At 36.0% G+C, this 15,034-nt stretch overlaps 1 protein-coding gene across 1 annotated transcript in view; it reads left to right on the top strand.

The window, feature by feature from the left end:
• Nucleotides 1-1,896, top strand: part of LOC121317358 (L-gulonolactone oxidase-like) — a 91,002-nt gene extending 89,106 nt beyond the window's left edge. The window contains exon 13 of the mRNA XM_041253206.1: nt 438-1,896. Within this exon, the coding sequence (XP_041109140.1) occupies nt 438-566 (129 nt within the window). The 3' untranslated portion in view covers nt 567-1,896. The remainder of the gene's footprint in view (nt 1-437) is intronic.
• Nucleotides 1,897-15,034: the final 13,138 nt, after the last annotated feature.

The following is a 15,034-nucleotide window of genomic DNA, read 5'->3' on the forward strand; positions in this document are numbered from 1 at the left end:
AAATGTCATCAAAGCATGTCAGTGAATTTCACATACACTTAAAGGTGCACTCTATTATAAGTATGAGGGACCCCATTCCTCTCTAGTGAAGTTGCTGGTGAATCGGTATCTATGGGACCAGAAGGTTGAAGATTTTTAAGCATTAGAACTAACATATATGTAACAGTATTATCACAATAAGTCGTGGATATATGTTCACTTCAACTCTCAAGGAAATGTGGTCATTTTATTTTTTATAATGTTCAAAATGTGTTCTATAAAATGTAATATAAAATCATTGTGGTTCAATGATTTTTTGGATGCAGCCTAGAAAGGCAAGTGCCTGAGCCAATCAGAAAGCTTATTCTTCTATATTATTAGGAATGTTTGCACTCCAAAGGGCATGATGGGGGTTAATCTCTTATTTAGTAATGTCGTTGTATTGTGTTTTTCATCAGGCTCACAGCTGTACTCACAAGAATTTCCAGAGAATGTATCCCGGCTTCCAGAAATTCTGTTCCATCCGGGAGCAGCTGGATCCAACAGCAATGTTCCTCAACTCCTACCTGGAGAAAGTGTTCTTCTGAAGAAAAAAGAAATAATATTCTGACTGGTTAATATTCAAAAACTCCAATCGCTTTTATTTGAATGAAACCCAATCTCAAACCTAACCTCCAATCACATTTATTTGAATGAAACCCAATCTCAAACTTAGCCTCCAATCACTTTTATTTCAATGAAACCCAATCTCAAACCTGGCCTCCAATCACTCTTATTTTTATGAAACCCAGTCTCAAACCCTGAAGTGAATTTAAGACGAGTTCTGATGTCTTTAAGAAAATCTTTAAGTCCTTTTCTTCAATCAATAATAGGTTTATTGTAATACATGCTGGGAATCAGGTCCCAGGTACAGAACAAGCAGATTCAAAGTTTTACAGCTTACATGATTATTAATAACCTGTTGCACAAGTGGTTCTCCACCCCTGTCCCTGGCTTTTAACCAATGGTCAAGGGACAACGCCTTGTGGTTACACCTCTTTCTTGGTACTGTGTGCAGTGTTTTTGTGTTGTGCGTAAAAGATGTGACTGTGTGTCAGGTGCTGAAATAGCCTTGATAATTGCTTGTCAGTAGAAAAGGACTGTTTCTAACTTGTTATATTTTGGATGTTAGCTAGCTGCTGTTGTGTTATCTTGGGTGTTTCAGTTTTCCCCAGCTATCAGCCATTGTTCATCAGAGAAGTTACTGTTTGCTCGACACCCAGACTTGTGGCCTTGCCGATCACCCTGTTTCTCTCAAGAATATGCAGCTTTAGATAGCTTTCCCCACTCGCTCCCACCTCCACTGCTAGGAAATTGTGAGTTTAGCCACTCCAAGTGCATAGCATTTGCTCTGTAAAACAGAGTGCAAAAATCAAACCAGACTTTTTTTCTTTCTTTTCCATGTTACAACAAACCTAACCTCCAATCACTTTATTTGAATGAAACCCAATCTCAAACCTAACCTCCAATCATTTTTATTTGAATGAAACCCAATCTCAAACCTGACCTCCAATCACATCTACTACATGAAACCAAATGACTTAGCACTATAAAAACATACCCTTCAAATAGAATTGATTATCCTTATTTCTCCTTATACTCATGTAACAAGTAGAGGCTGTTTGTGAACTGGCAAAGACAATGATGGAATGGATAAATTAAGTGTTATTCATCATTTTAAGAAAATCCATCATTCATTTTAAAACTGAGTTTAGCAGGAATGATTTTACATGAACACATGTTTAGACTTATCATTTATTATTGATTAGATGCTCTATTTGAGTTCATGCATAATTTATACATGTCTAGAGCACTTGTTGGTAGTTCATTAACCAATAGGCTCATTGTATGTTCAAATCTGTACAAAACTGCTTTTCAATAAACCTCCTTTTTAAGTGTAATACTGTTTGCATTTATTATAGTGTAACCACTGGTTACACACATAACACAATGTATTAACACATGCTTTCTCTGTGACTATTTACTGCTATCTGTTTATTTCTGTTTATTAAACCAGTATTATCCAGCATGTACTTGTATCACCTGGAGGTTATGAATATCATTTGCAAGCTAGAGTGCAGTGCAGGGTGTGCACTGGATCTGGTAAAATTGGTGAGAAGATGTTATAATTGGATAGTATATGGCAACTCCCTTTAGCCTTTTGTAGGTCAAAGTGTCTGCAAACTTGATTTATTACTGAAAATGGTCCTTAAGGTCTTGTGAATGTAACCTAGTTATCTTGCTGAAGTGCTGCTGGATACTGTAATGATACTTGCAGTATATTTCAATCAGAATTGCATAATTCATTACAGTTAAATACGGCACCTAAATGCTAAATACTACATTTAAAGATATAATACTGCAGTATACTTTTCAAAATAAACCAATTACACTTTGTATACTGTCCTTTTTTTTTTTTTTTACTTCATTTTAATTAATGTGTACAACAAAATTATATATATATATATATATATATATATATATATATATATATATATATATATATATATATATATATATATATTAAAGCTTGTTGCTAATGTATGGAGTTCCAGCCTCACAATAACAGAATTGTACACTGTTTGAATTGTATTGATATTTGTGCATGGTAATTACTGTTTTAACGTATTTTGAAGTGTATTCATGTTTTGCTAATGACAGTAACAACGTGCAAGTACCTTATCTGATAAGCTTGGCAGTATAATATACAGTATTTTTTTTTTTTTTTTTGCATGTGGAAATTATTACTTTCAAAAGCCAGCTACATGATCCTCACATTTAATGGCTGCTTTTGTTGAATGCGATGGTTAGAAATATAAGCAGGAGCAGCAGCAATAGGCTCTTATCACACAAGGCTGCTGGAAACGAAGCGTTGCTCAATTTACCTCCCCAAAATAAAGCGCAAGTTTAAGTGTCCGTCAGCTTCTCAGACTGGGGACAATACCGTTTGTTGTCAGTATTCTCTGGATAACCAATTTAGGATCAAAAGACGTATTTGGGTAACTTTGCAGAAAACAAAAACTGGATGGCGATAACCGCTGTTAAACGAATGACTGTAAGTAACCCGTTTGCGTCCAATTTTGTAATTGGCAAGTGTCTGCCTTCTGTATTTACAATGCTGTTATCGTCGCGACTCGTGAGGGGTAGTGAACGGTGTTTGATGGATAATGAAAGATAATAAAAAAGCAGGAAACAGTATATTCAGCCATTTCACAGAGGTAGGGCATAACTGTCTAATGAAAGTAGATTCCTGTTGAAGATGGTACCAAAACACATATACAGCCAAACCGAGCATCATCGCATGGCGAGAAATGATTATGCTTACGCACCTAATAATTATGTGCTCGCTTTAAATTGCACTGTGAGTTGTCTAATTGAACGAGTTAAATATAAGACATATTTATGATTGAATTGCTTGATCTATTAATTAATTAAACAATTAATTACAACATATACATGCGTTGCAAATACTGCATGTGAAGTAATTTGTTTTGGGAATGTATTTACCGTTTCTAAATGTGAATAAAATTTGCGCTATATTGTGTGTGGGTCAGTAACTGTTTTTTTGCAGTGGAGTAAGCTATGACTGACAGGTTGCACGGTTTTATTTCGGTTTATTATAGTAAGACCGGGCGTAAACAATGCAGCGCAGCAATAATGTATTATGAACATTCATAAATCAGCGGTGTTTTTGGTGCAGCATATGTTAATACTGACTTCAAGGCACCACTAAATCCCATGCTGTGTAGGTCTAGGTGCAATGACGTGTAATTTGTAGTATTGCATTAGCTGCTGCAAACCAGACTCACATGTATTTATATCACTCATCTCAGTCGTGCACTGGGGTTCAATATGGTTTCATTCTTACATAATGAAGGTAACATTTTCTTCCCAGCACAATATTTTAATACATCTGCTTTTATCTTGTTCTTCTGCTAATATTATATTTAAGCATAACAGTGTTATTATCTGCTGTTATTGATATGAAAGTGAGTTTAAGAATAAACACTGATAGTGTTTGGAAAGACAGCTTCAAAACAGATGGTCCTGCATGTTGTGGGTGGTTAAATAAATTCCTAGACATTCTGAAGGACTTGTAGTGTTTCCCAATGGAAATGCTGCATTCAGTCAAAATAACTTCTCTTGGAGACAAACTGTGTCCATGCATAATAATAAGCAGTTAGTGTTATTGTGGTTGTAGGTATCAGGACCACTTCTAAGTCATGATGGTGATCCTAAACGCTTTTTTCCTTCATTTTGGACCTCCGAATGCCAAGTGTCTTGATTTTGTTTTCCACAGCAGCATTACACACTGACTTCGGCATCCTTTAAAAAAAATAAGAGAAAAGGTAAGAGAAAGCAGTAACTAGTAACTACAATTATGGGTAATCGGCATATTCAAATTTATTCATTACAAGAGCCAATCAAATTGTGTGACAGTCACCAAAAGGCTTCTACATTAGCAGCATTTTAAAAGTCAGAGTACAGTGACTGCATACAAGTTTCACCCTGTCTGGGGCTCATCGGTGCAGTGCAAGTGTACTCTGACTGGTGAAAAGCTCAGAAGAGTAAGTAAATACAAGTAGCTTTTGAGTTAACATGAGAAGCATACCATAGTGACCAGACACACTGCAAACAAGTATTTTAAGCACTGTATGCAAGAGCCAGGCTCCTCTACAAGTGCGGTTATAGAGCTTTTACAAGCATACAGAGAATCTGTAGGTCTGCCTGTTACACCTGCCATTCTAGTTTCAAAGAAAGTGTACCAGGCAATTTGAAAATGTTTTGTGATTATGTGTGTGTTTTATATATATATATATATATATATATATATATATATATATATATATATATATATATATATATATATATATATATGCTTGGATGCCATGTTAATGTAAAAATACACATTTAGGTTTTGTTTTGGACTATTGTGTTTGCCAAAGAGAGAGACGGTGAACAATACGGTTAGAACGAACCAGATGTGGCAAAAAGGGACACACAGGAAGAGAGAGAGAGCGAGGAGGAGGAGCAGCTGTAAGATCTACTCCTCGCCTACAGTTTTGTTTTGTGTAAACTACACTGTGTTCTGTTTGAGAAAATAAATAAAACCTCCGTTATTGGAACCCTTACATTGCCATACATGTCAAAGGATCCAGCAGCATGAAGCACATTTAACATAACTGTACTGAGATGTTGTTATTATTATTATTATTATTATTATTATTATTATTATTATTATTATTATTATTTCGATGTTTCCAGTACTGAGGAAGATTACACAAGTATACAGATCTGAAGGGACTAAATGTATGTGCACTATACAGTATTTAAATATGTGTCATGCACTTCAAACATTAATATATGTGTGTGTGTGTGTGTTTGGCTTTTTTGTTATGTTAGGTATTTTTCACGGCGGCCGGTTTCGTATTTTCTACCCGGGCCAACTTCGAATATATAGAATGCTGACTGCTGTGAACACTTTGTCTTCAGTGTTGTTCAGCTGCCTGCATTCTCCACCACGTGTGATAAAGTGTTACTTTCAGGGCCTGCTTTTGTCATGTTTCAGCAGATACAACACTCCGGAGGTTCTTTCTTTAAACAGGATAGTGCATGTATGTTTATTTACAAATGTTCTCCTCTTAGCAAGAGAGGTACAAACAGAGTCCGGGTCCAGAGTCCAACACAGAACAGGGCACTCATACAGATATAATCCAAAAGCAGTTCTTCAAAGTCTGACAGAAAATAGGTCATACAGAATACACACTCTTTAGTTTTCTCTGTCACAAACCCCAAATTTCTCCAAAACATGCCACACCCTTTTCCAGCTAATCAGTGCTGCTTATAAAGGAAGTTCTGTTAGCGACGAGTAGCAGGTGTGTCTCAATTGAGCCCTCTATTCAGTACCTGGAGAGTATACTGTGCTGTGCATCTTTTGTATGCCTGAAACATATCCTCACAATGTCCCATTTTTCATTAGGGTAAAGGCTCCGACCCGTAATACCACCCGTCCACCACTTTACCTCATATTTTGCCTCTATATATATATATATATATATATATATATATATATATATATATATATATATATATATATATATGTGCAGTGTTTCTGATCAGCCTGTTTTCATTTAATACTGATATCTGATGCAGGAAAATGACAGAGAAGCCTCAGGTATTGCCATGTTCTGAACACGGGAGGCAGTGAAGCAGCAGGATTCAAATTCTCTTATTAAGATTTCCAATTACAACAGGAAAGCTTACAAGCAGAACATCAAAACTTGCAAGGAATGGAGAGTGTGGGTAATTAAACAAGCAAAACAAAAATTCTGCAGGACCCAGGTTGTTAAGAAACTATCACTGATATACTGACCTCCCAGGAACAGTAGATGCCAACTGTGCAAATTGATTAATTGACAATGCAATTCCTTAAATACTGTCTTTGGTAAAGAGTTGGGAAGTCACATTAAGGAAAACCTTTGGCGTTCAACTGATTATAGAATGTTGTGATTTAACACATTGATAGTTTCACATTTCTTTGTCTGTGTCTTGCAAGCTCTCATACACTTGACTTTGACCCTCTGTTGCTCTACAATGCAGAGCCAGCATGGGCTGTGGAGGGAGCCGGACAAACGCTATTGAACCCAGATACCTAGAGAGCTGGACCAAGCAGACCGAGTCCACCTGGCTAACCAGCACCAACACAGACATCCCACTGTCCTCCATTGAGAACATCCCCTCTGAAAACTCCGAGTCAGAGAAGAACGCCATGAACTCAGGTAAGCACTTATTTTCTGTAGTAGTATATTGACTCGGGTAGAGTCAATTATTCTTGTTTCATTGCTTACTTGTGGGGTCACTATCAAAAGCGTTCAATGGTGGTGTATGTAGTAATACTAAAAGTAGGACAGGGGAGCAGAGTGTCATCAGCTTCCTCCCCTATGAGGACAGTGTGTGCGTATTGTCAATTCAGCAGTTTTGAAATCGATGTAAGATTATCCCCATAGTGATCAATCACAAAACATATATTTTAATGTAACTTTGTGTCTGCAACACGTCTGTCCTAAAATATTTAAGTATGTCTGTGTGGTTTGTATGTTAACAGAACTCTAAAGTTGATACAAATCGTACAAGACAACGAAACCCGTTATATCAATAGTATAATCATTTCTCAAACTATAATATGAATCTCACAAAATGTCATTCTTTTGGATGTGTTGTTCACCTAGAGTACATTCATAACAAAACAAAACAAAACATTCTAAGTGTTTTTTATTATATAACAGTTTGTTTTTAGACAAGCGTCACAGTCAATTTTGTGACTTAGCTGCAGTGCCGTGTCGGTGGCCGTGTCATTTTGGTTGCAGTTTCCCTATTTCGACCTGGTCTATGCGGTCCAGATCATATCACACATACAAATCGTTTTAAAACAAATGTAATGCCCCTTAAGCTTTCTGCAGACCCAATAGGTAGAACATCTTGGTTAGAACAGGTTTCAGAGTTGTAGGGGTGGGAATGAGTGATGCGCTTTCACGTTTCGTTGGCCTGTCTGAACAGCGGATGTTGTTGAACTCAAAAAGAGGGTTCTTGCATATAGTAGCAGATATCATGTTTTAAAATAAAAATGCATGTTTATAATAACTGGATATTTGAGACATATATAGCGAAGTAGACAAAATGTTATGGGCTCATTTCATTAGCTACAAATAATAATACTATTATACTATTATACTAATAATAATAATAATACATTTACACATACATCCATCTAAATATGAATTTTACAAAAGTTCAGAATTATGAAGAAAGTTACTTGGAAATTGGCCATAACATTAAAAAGCTGTTGATAAGGAATAATCTGTGAACATTTTTTCTAAAGAGTTTATGATAAATACTCCCAAATTCTGTTAGTTTAGCCTTTCACTGCACTTGCACTGGACAATGCAAATTACCATCTTCGAGCGATATTACAAATAATTACACAAATAATTGTACAGTGAATGTCAGATTTGCATTTTAAGACCTTCAGTTAGTTTTTTGGATTGACGTTACCAAAACAGGTCTGTTTTCATCATACAGCGCAAACTGAAATATAAAAAAGGGACTGGGTTTGGTTGCAGACCTCCCATGAACTGGTTTTCAGATGCATTGGACAGGGTTGGTACAGGATCATTCTGGAGGCCCATCAAAGAACATTGCTGGAAGTTTGCTCATGATCTCTCTTCCCTCCATAGAACACCATGTTCATTTTATAATAACCTTTTCCGGGAAATAACTAAAAAAAACTAAATAACTAATAATAACTAAAAATAAAATAACTGACAGGTCCATTAAGAATCTATTATTAAGAGTCAGTACTGTAAAGCTTCTCTTTATTCAATGTGCCCAAAAAGGTCACACGAGTTTGTGTGCACATACAGTGACAAATGCATGGATCAAAATCCACAGTAATACAGGTCAATGTGTACTAGACAAGGGAACCATTTAGCAGCTGTAGAAAGATGACCTAATACTTAATCAGCAGAAGGGATGTACCTGTAACTGTTTTCCTGTTTACTGACATCAGATTTGGTTTTCATTTTGTTAACCGAATATCAAATGACAGTGATTATGGAGTAATTATTATAATTAGTTTTTTTTTTTCTTTTCTCTTACCTAGTGCTGAGCTATGGTCAAGAACTTTTACAATATCACTTGTTATTCCTTTACAATATATGTAACTGTATTTAATATACAAATATTGACTATAAAATGTGTCTGACTTCATATTCAAGCAATTTGAATTTGTATTCTGTTTTTACAGTATGCTTGAAGCAAGCAAGTATACACATGTTTAAGAGTAGTTGTCTCTCTGTCAGAGCTGTTCTTTATCGTTTTTAAAGCTGTTTCCACATCCCTGATACCCACTCCATGTGGTCAGAGCAGCTCCACACAAGTGGCTTTTCAGACCTTGAGTGAGTGAAAATTAGCAGCGATGTATATATATATATATAATATGATATATATATAATATATATATATATATATATATATATATAATCTTTATAAGTTCGCATTAGTTCAATAAGAATAATGAAACAGTATGGCTAATCATAGTGTGATGTGATTTCCTTCAATTAAAACATGCATGTGAGTATTATCATACACTGTAATGTAATCTATGCATTGGGAAAGGCAAGAAACAAAACAATGTCTGCTCTTCACAAAAAGCCTTGAAAATTACAACTGTAGAAACGGCTCCGAGTAGGTCACCTGCAGTCAATTAGTTGAAATATAAAAGTCGTGCCGATCAGTAATCGATTAATTGTTGAATCTCTGAGGAGCTGCAGGAGCTAATGGCCAGGTTTGGTCTCCATCCATCACTGCTCTTGTTTGGGGACCAGAGAGTTGTATTATTGACAGCACTGACACTCATTTTTCCATCTAATGGGAATGACTTTCTATTACACCACTGCTGCCCTAGAGGAAATCTCCCTGCCCCCAGCTTTCTGTCTGTCAAATCACACTGCACATCAGTGTGACTGAAATAAAACACAAATGATGCCTTTCAATTGGACACACTTATATATACATTTTCCTGTTGACCATTTAAGAGCTGATAATTTGAAACGATATTGTCAGGAGTCTTATTGTGCATGTATATCAAATCCTAGATTAGGTTTACTGCAAATAGATTCATTTGAGGTTAGACAACAAACAGTTAACTGTAGTTCTTTACAGCAAAGTGGTTTCAATGGACCTATTTTTTCTTGGACCAGCTCAACCGTCTCACAGTCTCCTGAACCAGCCCGACCAGCTGAAAACCAGTAAACCACTAGCTGTGAACAGCACAGACTAGTGGATTTTCCCTCAGGCGGACAATGTGGAATCCTACGTATGTGCATTTCAGCAAACCTGATGTAACTACATGAAGCGAAGTGGATTTCAGGGAACCTTATTAAGCGAAGATAAAATTACATGTACATTAATTAATATGGTGCACTTGGAATCCTGTGCTCAATCATGGTTCTATTTCTAATTATTTCTCAATAATCTGAATACAGAACAAATCTCTAATGAATCAATCACTGTTCAAATTGAACCTCACACACTGTTTTTTTCCACCAAAAAGAAAAGGATGTTACAATTTGAAAGGCTTTATTTTTATGAGCTTAATAGGCTTATTTGCATGTACATGTTTTGGTAGTGGTCCAAAATAATTAAACAAGCTGGTAAAAGTGTAAACTAGTGCTCCCTCTTTACGTTGCTATCTAACTTACACAAGTATTGAAAACAGTGAATATGTAGAATGCTACTTACCTTACCACTATTATAAAATGATTGCAAGGGAATGTTGAGTATGTGTAGGAACTTGTCTGCTGCCCTCTTAAATGTGAACTGAATTTCTCATTCAATTCTATATCCTTGTTAAATACATGAGATTGATCTCAGTTTGTTTCTGACAAATCCAATGGTGTATACCTCTTTTGTAGCAGTGGAATTGATTGGTAAACAGCTCCTGAACAACACAAAGAAATCCACATGACTTTAGTCACCCAGTGAGAAAACGCTTGGGTACTTTATCTCTAAACATTTGTAATTTAGGGTTAGAAATTGGAACATCTTTGAAGAGGAGAAAATAAAAGGTGTACTGGCTGCACACGCTATTTGCTGCCGTCCCCAGCTGGTCCCGAAACTTGGCAGATAGGAAAAGTAAGAAATCGGGGGAAAAAGGCATAAGTGACATTCCTGTGGATTTGCAAATATATATTATCATGTTATCCCAAGCCATTTAGCATTTACTAACAATACCTACATCTTGAATTAAGAGTTCAATGACATACTTGTAAAAATAAAAGCGTATTACAATGTAATGGTTCACATCTGAAAACCAAAATGTCTGAAAGAAAAAAAAAAAAGAAATGTTAATTATGGCATGCCACATAAAAGTTACAGACACATAGAGGGCAAGCAAGCAATATTATCACTGGTTCTGTTTCTGCTGAAGCTTGTATGTTATAATTCTTTATACCGCAACTGGACACTTCTCCACCATTGTTTTCTGTGGAGATCAGCCGTTCCATTATAACTCAATAATGGAAAAAATGACACTAATTAACGACAGCTGTTCTAAAACCACAGCTCATTGATGAAACGTTTCGCAGGGTTGCTTGAGCCCAGCTCTCAGAAAGTTCACTCTTTCAGTGGACTACAATTTCAGACAAACAGAGGTAGATACATACATAACTTTACAGGTGTAGTATGACAGAAACGATGGCATTACTGGGACACGTTCCGCAGTAAAAATTAAACAGTCAAATAATGCCCTCAAACCCCAGTCTTGGGCTTTATTGGCCTGGAAGTTATTTTTATCTTGTAATAAGCCACGACAATGCCATTATTCCTGAAGTATAGAATACACAGATTTATAAAGGTAACACTCTACTATACAGTGGCTGATGCTTCCTGGTACTTAATCACTTAGTGTGTTGTAGTTGAAACTCACTCTAGTGAGGTAGCAGGGTGCAGCAATGTACCCATTCAGTTTGAAATAGTTGCATATATAACCATAAGTTTCTCAGCACAGTCACAAGAGGACCAGTAATAAAGTGTATTTTAAAGAATAAGGCATTGTAACGGGGAAGTATTACGGGTGTGGATCGTCACTGAACTGGTTGACACGCCGCACAGGTGCTGTCACTAGGGTACCAGTAATGGGTTTGTAGTGACCAAAATAATTCCATAAGTCTTACCTGTTTTGCACTTCTATTTCCTCATAGGTCTCAGATGTGCAGTTGTGAAAGAAACACGTTCTAACAAATATGGTCAAAAAATGTTACTTACTGAAAGCATAGGGGAACCACCTCATGATTGGTTCCTGGCAGGAATGAAGCTGCTGAAGTGTTTGTGGTGCATTAAGATATTAGAATAGGCTTCTCTAAAATAAACACCATGTGGTAGGTTGTGTTAGGTCTGTGTGCATTCGGGTCCAATCGTTTTTCCTTTTTGAAATGGAACTTGTACAAGGGGAAAACTACTCTTTTTTTCCTTTTAGCTTTTTGGGAAGAGAAATAAAAATAATTAAAAAAACAAACAACAATCAAGTCTTTTTCCATTTTCCAATTTTAAAGAATCAATACAAAAAAGTAATAGACCATTTAAAAAAAAAAAAAAAAAAAACTTTATTTGATTTGGTGCTCTCTGCTCAGATTAGGATGGCTTGGGAGTGATTTGTTGTAACACTGTTCTTCAACACCATGGCAACATTAGAAATTTATGGTGGCATTAGGAAAAAAACGGAACAGGGGAAGTAGTAAAAAAAATATATATATATTATATATATATATTTTTAAACTGTTTTTTTTATTTGTTCGCGTATTCAACATTTTACAAGAGTTATGTAGCAACTATGTTCTGTTGTTGCTTCAGCTCTTAAAAACATAAACCACTAACATTTTCAAAAATTTACTTTATACTCTTAATATTTTTTACTTTTGCATGGAACAAATGTTGTATTGAAATGTGCGCTTGGAAGATTAATTTGTCAGACATCCATTTTCTTAATCACTTTAACATGGAATAAATCCTGTAATGTCATGCAATAAATATATGTTGTGTTATGTATTGACATGTATTAACATAAATATTAAAGAGTAAATAGCTTCAGATATCATTGCAAATGCTTATTTCCATTACAGTTGTAGTATGGTAGAGATGATGCCTTTGCTGAGACGCATTCCTCAGTAAAAATGAAAGTGTCAAATACTGAACTTTGAGCTTCTGTGAGCTTGTCGGTAGAATTATTCAGACTGAACTGCCTTCCTCATTCCAGTCAGGTCATGTGACAGTGTGACCTTTCAGCTCTTCCAGCCTGTCACGATTGGAATGCAACGACAAAGGTCGTTTTGTCCTAGAACCGAGGACTCTCCAGACAAGCTTAAATTCATAATGCAGATTAAGAGCAGCAAGAAAAAAAGGTTATTAAAGTGATGTTTGAAGCTATGTTCTGTGACTATAAAATGACAAAGCAAAAAACCAAAAAAGTAGAGTTGTGTGTTTAATAACAAATGTGAACAACAGCTGGCAGAGATCCTCATAGTGGTAGGCAGAACACACAGGCTGGTACCCAAACTGCCTGACTTAATGATTGAAAATAAATAAGACATTTGTGAATATTACATGTAAAATGCTACATTGTGACCTCCAAAATAGAAATGACAATAAAGAAATCCCTAGTTAAAATATTCACATTGTAACAGGTATTGCCTCACTAGATTGGAACGGTGTGATTAAACCACCCCCTACACAGAATGTAAGTGTCATGTAATTTTTTGTAAATGATTAAAGGCGAGTGTACTTATCAAACACACATTACTGTAAAAACAGAACATTAGCTCTCCCTTGCAGCATTTGAAGATGTCTTTGATGCTTCATTCAATAAATACAGTGCACAGTAGAATATGTGTGATTCAGCATTCATAAGATGAATAGATCTGTTGTGTAGTTTTAAATAATGTAAAGACTTCATGCTAAGCAGACATGTATATTGTTCTGCTGTTCACAAAAAACCTCATGAAACCAGTTTCAGAGGTTTATTAGTTTATTCTTGTTTTCATAACACTGTTTAATCTAAGAGAATAATAACAAGAAGAAGAGTCCTTAAAAAAGCATTACTTAAAGTTTTGTGAATAGGGTGGAATATTACCAAGTATTGTTTAATTCAATTTTATCAGGATTACTAATTTTTACTGATGAATGATAACTATGGGGATCAATATGAAACTACAAGTACCCTTTTCTTTTTGTTTTTTTTTACTAGTTACTGATTTCTTTGATGACGGACTCCCAGCTCCGACCCATGCCTATTTGAATATGTGCTCTGTCATCTCTGACCCGGTGTTAAAAGAGATCAAACCAACCAGCGGGAGCACAGAATCTCAGAACAGCCAACAGGTGGTGCTGCAGTCCTTGGGCACCACAGCGGAAAACAGGAGTGTGCTCAGAATTGAGGAGGTACATGGATCCCTTCATGTCACACGTCGCCCCCCAATCCAAAGTCTTTGATTTGCAGAAATTCATCACCTTTTAAGATTTAGCGTGCGTGTAGCTTCAAGTGACATTTTCTTAGTTCTTTTTTTTATGTCCTTACATTTTGATGATGTTCTAGTTGCCTGCCATAGACATGTGTAACGTAGGCTAGCTCTGCCAAAGTGTCTTTATATTAGTAAGCATCTAGAGCTCTGCAGTGTATTGCCTAAAAAATGAAAGGAAATTTGAGCCAAAGTTGCACATCATTAGGTGGTACGGACTCTTTCTTCTATAAAGACACTTGGCTGATCTAAAACTGACACGAACAACATACAAGGAGAAGCACCTTAAGACTTATTGGCAAAAAAAAAAAAAAAAAAAAAAAAAGAAAGTCCCACAGAATTTCAGTCGTGTAATTGCAGTAAGAGCCAAACAGAGTGATTGAAAAAACCATATAGAGACATTAAAAAACAAACAAACAAAGGAAATGTGAAGTATAATTTAGCCCACTTACTGCCATATTGTTGGACAGTCAAAATATCACACTTTGTAATGTGATAATGTAGTGTTTTTGATATTAATATTTAACAAAACAGAATACTACAATGACAAACAGAATACTACAATGTTTTAAAAAAAGCCACGTTTATATTCTCAGAGCCATTTTACAAAACGGCTTCATCCGGTAAACACATTTAATTGACTGTGGTTCTTAAAGTGATCATGGTTTCTTTTATTACCAGCAGACAGGGAGTCCACTTGTTCATTTACCCAGTGACCTTTATTTGTATTACTCCCACAGACTCTAATGGCAAGCCAACAGAATGTCAACCAAGCAGGTGACAATCACAGTCACACCGTATCCGGCAGATAGACAAGACAGGGAACATCACAGAGAAATCTCACAGCACCATCGAATTGATTAAACCTGGAGAGAGGGTGAAAGAGGAGGCAGGCAGCAACGTGCTGAAGTGAAATACTGAACCTATGCCACATTGAAACACAATCG

This window comes from Polyodon spathula, chromosome 6 (genome assembly GCF_017654505.1).
Source record: "Polyodon spathula isolate WHYD16114869_AA chromosome 6, ASM1765450v1, whole genome shotgun sequence".
NCBI lineage: Eukaryota > Metazoa > Chordata > Actinopteri > Acipenseriformes > Polyodontidae > Polyodon > Polyodon spathula.